General features: G+C 35.9%; 1 protein-coding gene across 1 annotated transcript; it reads right to left on the bottom strand.

The window, feature by feature from the left end:
* Positions 1–6,633: 6,633 nt before the first annotated feature.
* On the bottom strand, positions 6,634–7,746 carry LPAR4 (lysophosphatidic acid receptor 4). The gene has a single exon (XM_039224729.1). The coding sequence runs from the start codon at positions 7,744–7,746 to the stop codon at positions 6,634–6,636; it is 1,113 nt and encodes a 370-aa protein (XP_039080660.1).
* Positions 7,747–14,917: the final 7,171 nt, after the last annotated feature.

The raw sequence follows: 14,917 nt of genomic DNA on the forward strand, positions 1-14,917 counted from the left end.
ACTCTGGAGTTCCACCCTTAGAACTATCAGAGACCTCAGAGATGACTGAGAACAACCTGCTTATTTTACTAATAGGGGAATCCAGGCATAGAGGGAGAAAGTTACTTGCTCACGTTCACTCAGTGAGCTCACGTTCACTCAGTGAGCAGAAAAACTAAGTATGAAAACCAGATTTGGGCTTCCAGCCCAAACCTCTTTATTGCAACAAAGAATTAACATTCATATTTTACTCAGCATGTTTTTCTGAAAGGAATGGTGGAGATAGACAGAAGCAGAGAGAGAGAAAAAGCAAGTGAGCCTATTGCTGTAGGATGAAGCTTGAGGTCATGGCATGATTAGTTTTGCTGACTGGAAATTGACTAGGCTTGCATCTTCATTAGCCTTTTGAGGTCTCTATGGCTTGGACAAGAACAGAACACCTAAAGGTAGACAGACTAAACACAAAATTTGGGCAGTTCAGGACTTCATAACCCTTTTAAAACAAAGAAATTTGATGTTTTAAAACCAGAATTTTCTTGTACTTGTTTATATGCATTGATAACTATAGCATAAACTTAATTAAAATAATTGTATTTATTTAGAGAGAAACACTCTTCTCTTTTCAATGCTTATGATCTTTAAAGTTTTAATCCAGTCTTGCCATGGGGACTGAGGTTTGGTTTCAGATACGTGTTTTCCTTTATTTCCTTTATTTTGCTCTTTTTGTGTAGCACAAAAATCATCTGCCATTATTTTTTAACTTGGTTAATTTTTTGGTTTTGGCTATCCCTACTCTGATTCTAGAACAGAATCTTTAAAACAGCTTTTTTTTTTTTAATGTTTTATTTATTTCTAGGAGAGAGAGAGAGAGACAGCGTGAGCAAGGGAGGGTCAGAGAGAGAGCGAGTCACAGACCGAAACAGGCTCCAGGCTCTGAGCTGGCAGTCAGCACAGAGCCCGACGCGGGGCTCGAACCCACCAACCGCGAGATCATGACCTAAGCGAAAGTCGGACGCTTAACCGACTAAGCCACCCAGGCGCCCCTCTTTAAAACAGCTTTTTGTCTATTATTGTCACCATCAAACCATCAATACCTAGAAAAGTGTCTGGCACATGAAAGTTGATGTTCAAAAACTTTGTTGAATAATAAATAATGAATTCTGGGTCCCTAGGAATTATGCCAAACTGTTTCCTGAATTTCAAACTGCCTTGAACTGGGGCTAGTCCAGAAGTCCCAGGATCTCAACTGAGGAAGGTAACCCATATTTTCAGCCTTGATACCACTTTGAGTGAGGAAGGTAACAAACTGAGAGTTTACCCTGGACTAGCAAATGGAAAGAATGAAGGTTCTTTGTAATAAACTCATTATCTGTAAAGTTGGAGCCTCTCCATGATAAGAAGGAAAGCTAGTTTCTATGGCCATACAAGTCACCCCTATTTTAGAGTCTGTCTGTCTTCCATCACTTCCACACTTTAGGCCTCATACTAGCTCTTCTCCTCTATATTCCTGAACTGACTACCTCTCTGAATGTTTGAGAGAAAAGAGCTTCATTCCTGCATACTCAGAGAGGAAAAGGAAGTAAAGCAGTGGTAAATACATAGCTTTTAAAAAGTCTGAATACAGAGGAAATTTTTACTCAGTAGTCTGTGCTTTGTCTCCTTTGTTGAAACAAACTGCTTCATATTTTAAGAAGCATTATACCAAGTCCACCAGAAATAATCAAAGCATATAGGAAATTAGAACATAAGTTTCCAGTCACTGCAGGCAGTTTTGGAAAAGACAGATATCTGGAAAAAGGCAATGTGTTTTGGACTCAGTAGTACACAGAGTAATATTGAGAGCGGGACAAGAAAGTCGCAGTTGCAGGGGCCTGCCCATGAATTGAAGAATGCTGAGGCTCAAAAAGACAGTCATGCCTCCCTATCCCAACCCTGCTTCAGTCATTTGAATTAACCAGACTCCTTTCCTAAGATGTAAACACCATTGGAAAGAGCAGTGGGTGGAAGGATCAATCATTAACACCTCAGTGTAAATCTATTCAACCTGTCATTGTCTTGACAGAAGGTTATGTATTGTTTATAGTCCAGAAAAAAAGCAATATTTCTGAAGAAGGTGAAGAGAGATGCTGGAAATGATCACAGGAAAGACAGAGTTTCGGAAACCATGGAAAACACAACATGCAGGGGTTTAGGGGTGGAGACAGAGATGGAAGAAAGTTAATGGAGATATAAAAAACAACTTTTGTCTCCAATTTTTCTAAAGAACTGGCCTAGAAGGTCATGAATGACAAAGTTCTTATAACTTTAAAAATGACCTAGGACTGATCTTGCTGGTCAAGCTGTTAGAAAAGACACTATTCGCTATCATTTCATGGGGGAACTAACACATAATATGGTTTGTAAGAGGCTGACATTGCTTTCTCTGAGAGTTAGAAGGTATGAGGATGATAAATGGGAATTCCCTGTGCTGACACCCTGGGATCACTGACTATTCTAGTTATTTATATTGATCTGTGAGCTATCCAGCTCCAAAATCATCTCATTGTTGTTAGATGGTCTGTTTGTCCTGACTTTCTCCAGGACTCCTAGTTGTCATAGGGAATTTAATTAAATCTGAGAAGTCAGATTCAGGGGTCAGCTTGGCAAGAATCCCCAAATAAATCAAAGCCAAACTGGATGAATAAGAGAAAGCAGTAGTTAATCTTGCAGCTTGATTCCTGAAAAGTCACCCAGGGGGTTGCCATTTCCATTCTGCATTAGTCTTCAGACAGCCTCAAAAACAAAGTATTAGAACTGATTTGAGATCAAATATACCTTAATAAGATTTTTCTTTTTTTAATTTTTTAATGTTTTTTAAATTTATTTTTGTGAGAGTGAGTGGAGGGACAAAGAGCAAGGGGAACAGAAAATCTGAAGCGGGATCCCTGCTGAGAGCAGCAAGCCAGATGAGGGGCTTGAACTCACCAACTGCGAGATCAGAACCTGAGCAGATATCGGACATTGAACCAATTAAGCCACCCAGGCACCCCCTTAATAAGTTTTTTCTTAAAGGTTGGAGAGAAGAAAACGGAAAAATGGCTCTGGGTGCCTATAAATAAATAAAGGCAATGTTTAATAAATAGTTGACCAATGTATGACTACTAGATAATCCAAACATATTTATTACATTTGGTAAGCACTTGAAATCCAAGTTGTAGTTAAACTGAATTATTGCTTTTGCTTTTAAATATAAAATAAAATCAATTTTATTTGTCTTACATTTTGTTTGTTACACTGTTCATTTGACAAAATTTTTATTAATAGCAAGTTATATTAATGATAAAAAGTAATATAAATTGAAATATGGAAAATTAAACAAAACTAAATATGGAAATTACACAAAAAGAAACTGATTTGTTGATATATTTTATGTCAACTTGCTTAACATATCCCATTAAACTTTTTGGTGTCATAATCCTAAAATTTTATAATTTTGAGACCCAAGGGCACAAAGTAACATGTAGTTTATGCTTACAAGTGGGAAAGAAAAAATACTAAGAAAAACAAAAAGATTATTCATACTTTGATTACTAATTTGATCTTACAACATAACCTAACAAGTGAATTTAGCCTAACTTAACCTAATTTCATCAAACTGAACCTAATTCTTATGTATTCTGTATATAATGTCTTCACAAGACAATATAATGCATGATTATTTTTAGTGCTTTAGATCATAGGAAAAAGTAATGCTATTTTTGAAAATTTATTTTCATATTGTTCTATTGTTTTAGCATTTTTTTTTCAGTTGGTTCTAACCCAGGCTCAGATTTAGCCATTTTTATCCTGGTAAGGAAACAGATTTTACAAAAGAAACTAGGCAATTTACTGTATGTCAAGCCTGTTATTGTGTTTGTTTGTTTGTTTGTTTGTTTCTTTCTTTCTTTCTTTCTTTAATATAGACTCATATTAAGTTAGGATTTGCTATTGGAACATCCAAAAATTCTGTTCTGGGCATGGATACAAAATCAAAATGAAGACATGTTCCTCATTCAGTAGGGTTTATAAAGTTGGAGAATGTTACACAAGCAAATGTTAATATCAGAAGGGAAAAAATAACATTTTATAATTAACCAATTGGTATAAAATATTGGATGATTTCCATTAGTGATAGGGATTCATACATATATGTAACGTTTGATTTAAAGGATTCATGTAAGGGGAAGTGAAGGGGATGGGTGAAATAGGTGATGGGTATTAAGGAATGCACTTGTGATGAGCACTGGGTGATGTATGGAACTGTACACCTAAAACTAATATAGCACTGTATGTTAACTATAATAAAATTAAAATAAAAGATAAAGGATTCATGTAAGAAAAAAGTTACATTATGCTCGTGTTTTAAACTTAAAATCAGTATTTTTAAATCTATACATCATCAGAAAGAAAAACAAAGCTTAATAAGAGTTTTAAGAATTTGATTATCATTTGGGGCACCTGGGTGACTCAGTCAATAAGTGTCTGACTTCAGCTTAGGTCATGATCTCACGGTTCATGTGTTCGAGCCCTGTGTCTAGCTTTGTACTGACACCTCCGAGCCTGGAGCCTGCTTGAGATTCTGTGTCTCCCTCTCTCTTTACCCCTCCCCCACTCGCACTCTGTTTCTCTCTCTCTCTGAGAATAAATAAGTGTTTAAAAAATAAAGAAAGAGAATTTGAGTATCATTTAAATTTTCTATTATTTTCATGGTGTTATTTCTTTTCTTTTAAATCATTTCGTGGCACAAGTTGAGCAACTTACAAGATGTACTCTTCTTGGAAGTTTTACTTTAAAAATCTTAACTTTTTAAAATTACCATATCATCCAAATATTTTAAAGATTGATCAATGCACACTTTAAGAATATTTATATTGTTTTTCAATGTTTTACTTTGTGTGTGTGTGTGTAGAATGTAGATGAGGGAATATATTTTCATTCCTTCTGAAATGGGCACAAATGTAGCACATTTCAAACTAGACTGTGCTCAAAAGCTCTATTAACATGTCTTAATATGCTTAAATCTACATTTCATCCAATAAATAATAAAAGGTTTTAAAGATTATTTTGTTTCTTTTCTTGGTTAACCAAATCACAAAAAATGTTTTCTCTTATTTTGTATATTTGTAAATATTTATTTTAATGCTCCTAAACTAGCACCAGTTTAGCAGTTTCCTAACTGCATTTTGATCCAAAACATCATATGAAAATCATGGTATTTTGCAAGTTTTACAAATGCTCAAGAAAATGCAACTTCTAAATTTTTGCGTGCTTTGTTTTCTAGGTGGTTGTTTTATGGGGTTCCCCCACCCCTGATATGGTTCTGACCAGGGCACAAATTTAGCAGAATTCTACCTGTACTGTACTCCAAAACTTCATACAAATGATATGATATCTTTAAATTTACACAACCTCCAGAAATAAATACAATATAAATGCAAGTGTTAGGAATTATTTTCTAGCGTTCTGTTGTTTGTTTGTAGTTTTTCTGAGTTGTATTGCATGAGTTGTATTTGCATGGAAGTGGTTTATGTATTTCTTTTCAGTATGCTCCTGATCTAACCACAAACTCAGCAGCAATCTGGCCACATTGTGCTCCAAAATTTAATATGAAAGATTAAGTTATTTAAAGTTACAGATCTCTACTCCCCCCAAAAAATTGTTACTGAAAATTTTAAGATAGATTTTAAAATGTGCTTTATGGTTTTATTTTGTCGTTAATTTTTTCAATTTATTCCTGACCTGACCTTGTCCTCATTGTGCTCCAATATATCATATGAAGAATATTATGCAGAATAATTCTCTCAAAATAAAGATAATTGGAAATTCTAAGAAAAAAATGTTGGTGTTGCTAGTTTTTTTAATGAACATTTGCTCTTTGATGTGATTTTATATTTTGTGCTTATTTTGAGCACATATTTACCAGCTTTCTGGATTTGAAGTTTCATATGAACATTTTAATGTAGTGTAAAAAAAGGAAAATTTTAAAATACTGACACTGCTGGTGACCACAATTGTGTAAATCCTATTAATTTTGTTTCTTTCCATCCATATTCATGCAAACACAGTTTATGTTTCTGTTTTCAAAACATATGCAATAAAATTTGCCAGCTCTTTTAAATTGGATACTTTCTTATTAATAATATTAGGCTAAAATATGTTCTTATGCTAAAACATGCTCTATAACAATACAAAAAATAAGGAAAAAAGAAGACTAATGTGTATCAGTAGTAACACAGAAGGTTTTTTTTTTTTTAATAATCCCTGAATTTGTTCTATATTTATAGGCCCAACCTAATTAAGCAATATGGCCAGAATGGAAATATCTTTAAAAATTTTTAGAGATAATCTTCATATCACTAAAGTCGAGGCCACTGGCCACTTATATAATCCAATACAATAGAATTATAACCCAGCAGAAGAGTTTGGCACTCTCTTTTGGTTGTTGTAATTAGACATGACCTATAATTATTGAACAAAACAGCATATGCACAATAAACATTCAACTAAATGTATCTGACTGTATTCAGTACATTAATCTATTTCCAGTATCACTAGTTTCAAATTATTTCTCTTATTCATAGCATAGGAAAAATCCTAGGAAAAACCATATCTGGACCTAAAGACAGTTCTCATTACCTAAAAGGTGGACTCTAGCATTAATTCACCACCATTATGTGTTGTTTGCTCACTAACTTCCTCTTGAATAGCTGGAAGGGAAGGCTTTGTGGTGAGAGGTATTTCAGTCTTAAACAGAGACTCCATCTTGATATGGGTATTGATGTAGAAGGACTTCTGAAAAGATTCAAGGGTGAAGTAATAGATAAAAGGGTCAAAGCAACAGTTCAGAGTTGCAAGACACAAGGTGATTGGGTACATAATCTTTGCAAATCTTTCCAACAAGCAATTGGTAATGGCTTGGGAGCGCACTAGGGCATACAGGAAGAGGACAGAGTTATACGGTACGAAGCATACCACAAAGACTGCCATATGCACTGTGATCATCTTCAGTACTTTTTTCTTATTGGCCCCAATTTGAGACAGTGTAGCAGGCTTGCGGAGGGTTCTTAGCACCACAGAAGAGCAAGAGACATTCAGTATCAGAGGAATGATGAAGCCAACAACTTCAATAAATATGGTGATCTTGGACAGATAAGTCTTCCAGATACGTTTGGAGAAGCCCTCAAAACAGGTGGTGGTTGCATTGTTGATGTTAGTGGTAGAGAACAAAGAGGCTGAAATACCACCACTGAGGATTAGGATCCAGACTCCAGCACACACAATGGCAGAATTCCTCCTTGTCCTAATGGTACGAGATCGGAAGGGATAGACAATGGCCAGGAAACGATCCACGCTAATACAGGTGAGGAAGAGCATGCTCCCATAGATGTTGGTGAGAAATGCAGTCCCAGAAATCTTGCAAAGGGTGTCACCAAAAGGCCAGTGACGGTTGAAATTGTAAAATATTTTGAAAGGTAGAGTGCAGACAAAGAGCAAATCAGAAAGGGCCAAATTGATGATGAAAATAGCAGTCTCACTTCTCATTTTCATGCGGAAGCAGAAGACAAACAGAGAGGCACTGTTGGTTATCAGACCCAGGATGAATACAACACTGTAGACAGCACCATTCAGATTATACTTGAAGGAATCGTCAACAATGCAAGTATTATTGGCAGTAGCATTGCCCAACCTGGGTCTGAAGCTTGAATTTAAATCTTGAAATTGAAAGTCAATGAATCTTCTGTCACCCATGGATTTTTTTTTTCAGAAGGCCTGCTGGCTGCAGGGTTCACCACTTTGAAACTAGAGACTGGTAAGAAATATTTTCCTCCTATGGGAGACAAGATGGAATGAATAATCAAATCTGCCTTCCATTCATTTCTATGGAATCAAAGATATTCTGTCCACTCAGACTGGAAACAATATGCACATTCAATTGGGTTTGACAAATACCTTTTGAGCATCTACCATATGTTAAAAGGTACTACAGGAGTATGTTGCAGAAGTGGGAGAGATCACACTCAATATAATAAATGTAGTACTGTATGTAGATTGCAATGAACAGAAATAAGATATTGGTTACTTGAAAGCCCAGGCAGGGATCGGAGGTTGAGGTGGGGAAACGAACCTCTAATAGTTAAAACTAAGAATTTGACATTCGTATGGAATTTTTTGACTTTCCAAAATGTGTTTTATTTGATTCCCACAAGAACGCCATAAGGTAGGAAGATAGGAATTTATCACCATATTACAAAAGCAGAAACTGAGGCTTATGTAATTTAGAATTATGATGTCATAATTAGAAGAATGTGTAAATGATATCATCAGAACCAGAATTCACCTTTTTTATTCCTAACCAAAGTATTGTTAAGCTAATCTAAATTATTTTGTCTCTTTTCCAATATTAGTAAACTTTATTGTCTAAGTATTAGTTCTATTGCACAAGATTACAGGTCGATATGGGACCTCCAGGACATGCTCTTAAAGAAGTTTTAACTAAACTTATTTTTTAATATTTATTTATTTGAGAGAGAGATCAGGGTAGAGGCAGAGAGAGAGAGAGAGAGAGAGAATCCCAAGCAGGCTCCGCACTGTAAGTACAAAGCCAGATGCGATCCCACAAACCATGAGATAATGACCTGAGTCAAAATCAAGAGCCGGACTCTCAACTGACTGAGCCACCCAGGTGCCCCTATAACTAAGCAATTGAAGTAAATCATTGATTCATCTTTTTCTTCTACAACATGAATTCAGAGATACTCAGTTAATTAAAGCTTCTGGTGAAAAGATTTTTCACTGTATCACATTGTCTTTCTAGAGCAATAACTTAAATAATAATCTCAGAGTTTTCTTCTTGAAGATTGTAGCCCCTTTTCCATGTTTCTTTCATGCTAAATGTTTAGCCTAGGATTTATTTCTTCTTATCCCCTTCCCACTGCCCATTCCTTCAGTTACTTTCATGCTGTCAGCTCTTAATATGGCCATAATCAATGCAACCTTTTCTGAAAGGTAGATTTGATATAAATGCCCATTCCTCTGCCACACTGTAAACTTCTCATCTGGTCAGTAACATAGCCTTTGCTTGCTACTGATTATACATATGGCAGTCATTAACTTAATAATTTTTGAGTATCTGGGCCAACGTTGTTCAAAGGTGCATATAGAAGTCTTTCTAAGTTTCTAGGTAAACAGCTGTCATTTGATAGGAACTGTCGTTTAATTTCTCAATAATACACAATGGACAAGTAATTCTTTTCAATGAAGAGGATATACAATAAAAGTGGTCTTTGCCCCCTTACATGTTCAGTAATGGATTTTCACATGATTACATTTTAAAATGTGAAAGGCATTTCTCTGAAGTGATTCTTCCTTACATTACTCTTTCCTTCTAACTCCCAAGGAATGGGTTAAAGGGCCATTTTATATAACAGAGGATGGAGTGGAGGGAGAAATCTTCCAAAGATACAGAAGTATGAAGTTACTTCAACTAGTGTTTGGACTGAGAAAAAACTGATTTGAGAAAAAAAAATTCACTCACTGCAGTGACTAGAGGAAGAGATGACCTTGGAGAGATGACTTATGGGATATGAATCAAAGAGCTGTCATTTTTAATACTTAAGGTTCTCAAGGTAAGATTGGAAACTTGCTATTCTTCAATTCTCATTCAAAAAGTCTTTATGGAGTGCCCCCGACTCCGAGCCTAACACTGATCTAAGATCATATTCTTTCTTGGTCATTTAATCTCACAAGCCCAGTTCAACTTTTGCCACAACCAACCTTGATATGTAAAAGCAAAGTATAGTAGGAACCTTGACCAAGTGAGGTCCAGAATGGGAAAAAACAAACAGTAGACAAATATAAATAGGCTAGGAGAGCAAAAGAAGAAATAGGAAAGAAAGTAGCAAAGAAATTAAAACAAGAATTGAACGAATAAGAAAAGATAAAAGAAAAAGGACCTTGCTGGGGAGAGGTCAGTGCTGCCATCTAATTTGTATTTAGGGCCTTGGGAGGTATTTCTGGCTCACAATTACTCAAATATCATCCTCTATACTACTTTGCCTCATCTAACTCCTTCCAAGTTTCTCAGATAAAAACAGTATGCAATCACTATGTTTAAGGTCACTGAAGTTGATCAGAAAAAACACAAAGAGCCTGAAAAATCTCAGTCATTGGGGTTCATATCTTACTTTGGGAACAATAGGCCCAAGTTTTTGCAGATTGTTTCACCATTTGGGATTGTAGAAAGAAAAAGGGAATGGAAAACTTCTCAATTGCTTAAATCAATTTGTATACTATGTTTCACATCCCCACTAATGGTGGTTAGTGAGCGGGGATGTGAAAAATAGTATACATTAGTCTCATACTCACTATGCATTAGTCTGGAGGCCTTTTTTTCCATTGTTGAAAGAAATCCAGAGAGTCAAAAATATTCCTCTAACATAATTACACAACCTAAAGAAATTAAAGGACCAAAAAATCCCTAATATTAAAGCCAAGTTTCATTTACTATAATCTGCTTGCACTTGCCTTCTACAATAAGTAATGCCAATAATATTATTTGGAAACTGTTTTCATAACAGATGCATTTTCAGCTATTCCCAGAGTCCGTACACTCTGCTCACTGATGCCTTTTTTACACAGCATGCTTCTAGCTCACTGGCTATTTATTATTTTCTACTTCCCAAAAAGGTGTGTTTCAAATAGTTGAAATTTGTCTCCCTAGTTTTCCATTCAGTTTTTTAAAAAAATTTTAATAGTTTATTGTCAAGTTGATTTCCATATAACACCCAGTGCTCATCCCCACAGTTTTATGTCTCTCAGTACACATACACTATACCAATAATAGGCAGTCTGGCACTCTTCTGCTTTACTGCTTTAAGTAACCAAATCCTGTGGGAGAGAAAGGTCCACAGACAAGAAAGCATTACAGTCCCAATCCTGAAGACAGGGCACGGGAAAACGCCACTAAGACCCTATTCATAACTCTTTCCTTTGCTTGAACACATAGCACCTTTGCTGTCTAGCATTGAGGGTGTGGTGTTAGGAATTAACACAGTATTGGAAGCAAAGAGTTCTATTTCTGACTCAGACACTAGTTCACTCTGTATCTTGACCATGCTGTTTCTCTTCCCTGTATAAATATTACATCTGAGCCTCACAACTAAGGCTAAGAACATTCAACAGGGATTCAGCTTGCCAGTATTCAGTCCTACCTAATTACAAAGAAACATTATAGAAGATTTTTTCCCTGTCCTATCCAACTGGACAACTATGTCTCTGTCTTTCTTAGTAAACTGAACTTACTGAGCAACATATCTTTCTCCTAACACCATGTATATCTTATATGTCAGAAAACCTGCTGTGAGTTTCAACTTTTACATAATTTTGTCATAACAGGACAATCCAGGAGGGTGCCCTCAACAAGACTATCTCCAAATGAGCTATAGTTTAAAAATATCAAAGAAGCATTTGACTTTCAAGTTGATTCTGAAGAAGAATCAATGATATTCAAAAAACAAGGTCTCTTCTGACTGGGTTCCTTCCTTTTGGCTAAAAAAAACATTTTTTAACCATGAGATTTTCACAGATGGCTAACATATTGTGCACTGAATGAAGGCAAAGGGCCAACATGAGCTTCAGATGAGATGAGGAAGAGCAAATATAGGCTGAAGCATTTAATTACATATTCTACTGCAAGTAGCATGTGGCTATTTTCTTGTAAAGACATTTGCATCCAACCACTCCAATAATTAATCACCTAGGGTGTTCAGAGGGCTGAGTGGATGTATTTTCACTGATCATGGGCAGGAGACAGATCACCTAGAGGTTAACCAAAGGGAAATTTGACCCTCCATGAAATTTTAACTTTGACATACACATATGGAGCCAATTCAAACAGTCCACAGTAGTGTAGCCATTTTTTTAAATTTATAATAATGATGTAATATACCATGTTTGGGTTCTTTGGCACTCCTGGAGGAAATGGAGTTAGCTTTTTGACCCTATAAACATGAATACCTAAATCATTTCACTAAATACTAAACTTTCAGATAATACATTGAAAACAAAATTCTAACTTCTGGCATATTCTCAGTAGCCTAAAAAATCTGGCTTGCTTTTGTTCCCTACAGGAGATAATCCAGAGCATAGGAAAATAAGAACTTGAAGGTAGAGTATACTCATAACCTCTTGCTCCTTTTTCAATGGACTCGGATCAGATCAGAGTGCTTCTGATCCTCAGAGAATTTCCTCTTTCTACTCTAGTTAAAGTTTAGGAATATTGACACAATAGTTTTCAAAGGAAGCCAAAACCTACTGTGTCCTTGCCTATAAATAACTAGCAGTGAAGCAAAGTAAAAACTACAAAAATGTCACAAAAAATACAGATCAAAACCATTTTACTGGAGTATTAGGGAATAGGTCCACATTGTTGCTTTTCAAATGAGAGTGGCTGCTAACAGATAAGACCAAGTCACAGGCATGGATCATGATCATACACATGGTTCTAATTGATGTTCCTATGCATTGGTTGATGTTCTTATGGCATTACATATGGAGGAAACCATAAGCAAGTTTTACTCCAGAAATGAGCTGGGAAATTGATCTCTATCAGGGCCCATACTAAGCAAGCCAAACTGTGTGTCAATGTTTAGGTTGATAAGTTTCATTTATTTTTTTTTCTTGGATGGGGAAGGGAAGAGGGAGAGGAATAGAGAGAATCTAAAGCAGGCTCCATGCCCCGCATGGAGCCCCATAGGTGTGTGTGTGTGTGTGTGTGTGCGCGCGCGCGCGCGCTCAATCTCAGGACTGTAAGATCATGACCTGAGCTGAAATCAAGAGTCAGATGCTTATCTGACAGAGCCACCTAGGTGCCCCCATTTATTTTTGATGCAAGAATTATCCTTTAAATTTTTTAAAAAGATTTTTAATGTTTAATTTTGAGAGAAAGAGACAGAGCATGATTAGGGTAGGGGCAGAGAGAGAGGGAGACATATGATCTGAAGCAGTCTCTAGGCTCTGAGTTGTCAGCGCAGAGTCTGACGTGGGGCTTGAAATCATGAACCCTGAAATGACCTGAGTTGAAGTCAGATGCTTAACTGACTGAGCCACCCAGGCGCCCCAAGAATTATCCTTTTAAAAATGACTTCTCTATGTTGACTTTGATTTTCACTGAGATTATTACGACTGTTTTGCTTCCTCACTTTACTTGAGAAGAGCAGGAAATTGACACAAGCCCTAATCAGAACAGATCCTATTCTCAGTGGTTAAATTGGTTTTTTTTCACTAAAAAAAAAATCCGGTCTCCCACTAATCCTTCACTTGATGACACAGTCTAATCTTTGAAAAATAATACTGCTCAGTGCTCAACACAATGGGGCCAAAGACTGCATCAACCCTACTAAAGCAGAATGTTTCTTAACAGTTATAGAGTAAGACAACTGCAAAGAAACTGCTCAACCTAATACTGTGAAATTGTCTAGAGTTTTGAGATTCAATGTCATCTCAGCAGAAGCCCCAAACCTTTTGGGAAAAATTATGGGTGTTTATTTCCAAATTCTGTGAGGTTCATACAGGCCAACTGGAAAATTGGCTTTATTACACATATTTAAACAGACAAAATAGTTATCAATTTGCATACCAATTCATCTGACAAACTTGGATACTGATTTTAATAATATGAATAAAAACTATGTCTCCCATGATCTAAAAGTATATACCAATGGCATAGAGGGCTTAAACCAAAGGATCTATATACATCTACACCAAAATTGTCTGAATTACAATAAACGATTACAACACCTCCATTTATTCTGGTGTTTTTGGTCTTATCATCTATAATAAATTGAAAGTACTGATTACACACGCAAAAAAAGTACAGAATGAAATTAAGAATTTTGGAGAAAGTTATTACCAGGGGACTGGTCCTCACCATATTAGTTTAAACCAAATTCTGGCACCAATTTTATCCAAGACTTGGGTAATCAATGAACTTTCTGGAGATGCTATTGTTAGGAATTTCCTCCAATGAATGCTGTGAAATAGAATTAGTCATAATTGTGTGCCATGGAGAGACCTTTACAATAATGTATACCAAGATTATAAGGTAAATAAATTTATTTTATGATATAAATCAGAGTAAATTAAAGCCAACATATTTTAAAATGGTACCTAAATGCTTTGGATTTTATTATTACAGAATTGCAGATAGCTTTTTTTATTTATCAAACTTGTCACTGAACCACATTTTATTAGTTATTGTGAAAAGCATAAAGTCCTTGAGTCTGTATAACCTATAATCATTAAAGATAACTAGTGACAAAAGGCATAAAAATACTTCAGCTGCTTCCATAAGGCAATACATTACATTAAAAATAATTGAAAAATGGAGATTTACATTTTTTGTCCTAAATTATAGTGGTTCTTTTTTTTTTTTCTTTTTTCCTTTCTTTTGGTCTGGCAAAACCTGTTACTATTGGACAGGGTCCTTGACAGAGGAAAATGAAAGAAGACTGGAACAAGTGGAAACCACATTGCCTTGGCTCTAATCTGCACCCCCAACCCAGCTGGATTTCTTTCTCCCAGGAACTACAGTAATATAAGCAAGACTTCAGTTGCTAGGTATTAGCACACAGACAATCATTGCTGCTCCTACTAGGATGTCCTAGGCCTAGCATGTTCTGTAACACCTTCAAATCACAGTTCTGCCCAAAGTAGTGACATAGAACTAGAAATACTCAACAATGGAATTCTTACCAATACCACCTGCATTTGAACACTGTTCATTTACCACCTGTAAAGTAGAATCATCTGCCAGTGCCAAACTTACAACACTGTCACATCTCAACCTCTTCTGAACAAAGGTGGCCTAAACAAAGCAGACTGGTAAATAATACTTCACTCCCCTAGAATAATTTTTTCTATA

The sequence above is a fragment of the Hyaena hyaena genome, unplaced genomic scaffold (assembly GCF_003009895.1).
Source record: "Hyaena hyaena isolate Hyena2069 unplaced genomic scaffold, ASM300989v1 scaffold_1765, whole genome shotgun sequence".
NCBI lineage: Eukaryota > Metazoa > Chordata > Mammalia > Carnivora > Hyaenidae > Hyaena > Hyaena hyaena.

Coding starts and splice junctions, on each gene's coding strand:
- LPAR4 (XM_039224729.1), bottom strand. CDS start 7,746: ATGGGTGACAGAAGATTCATTGACTTTCAATTTCAAGATTTAAATTCA.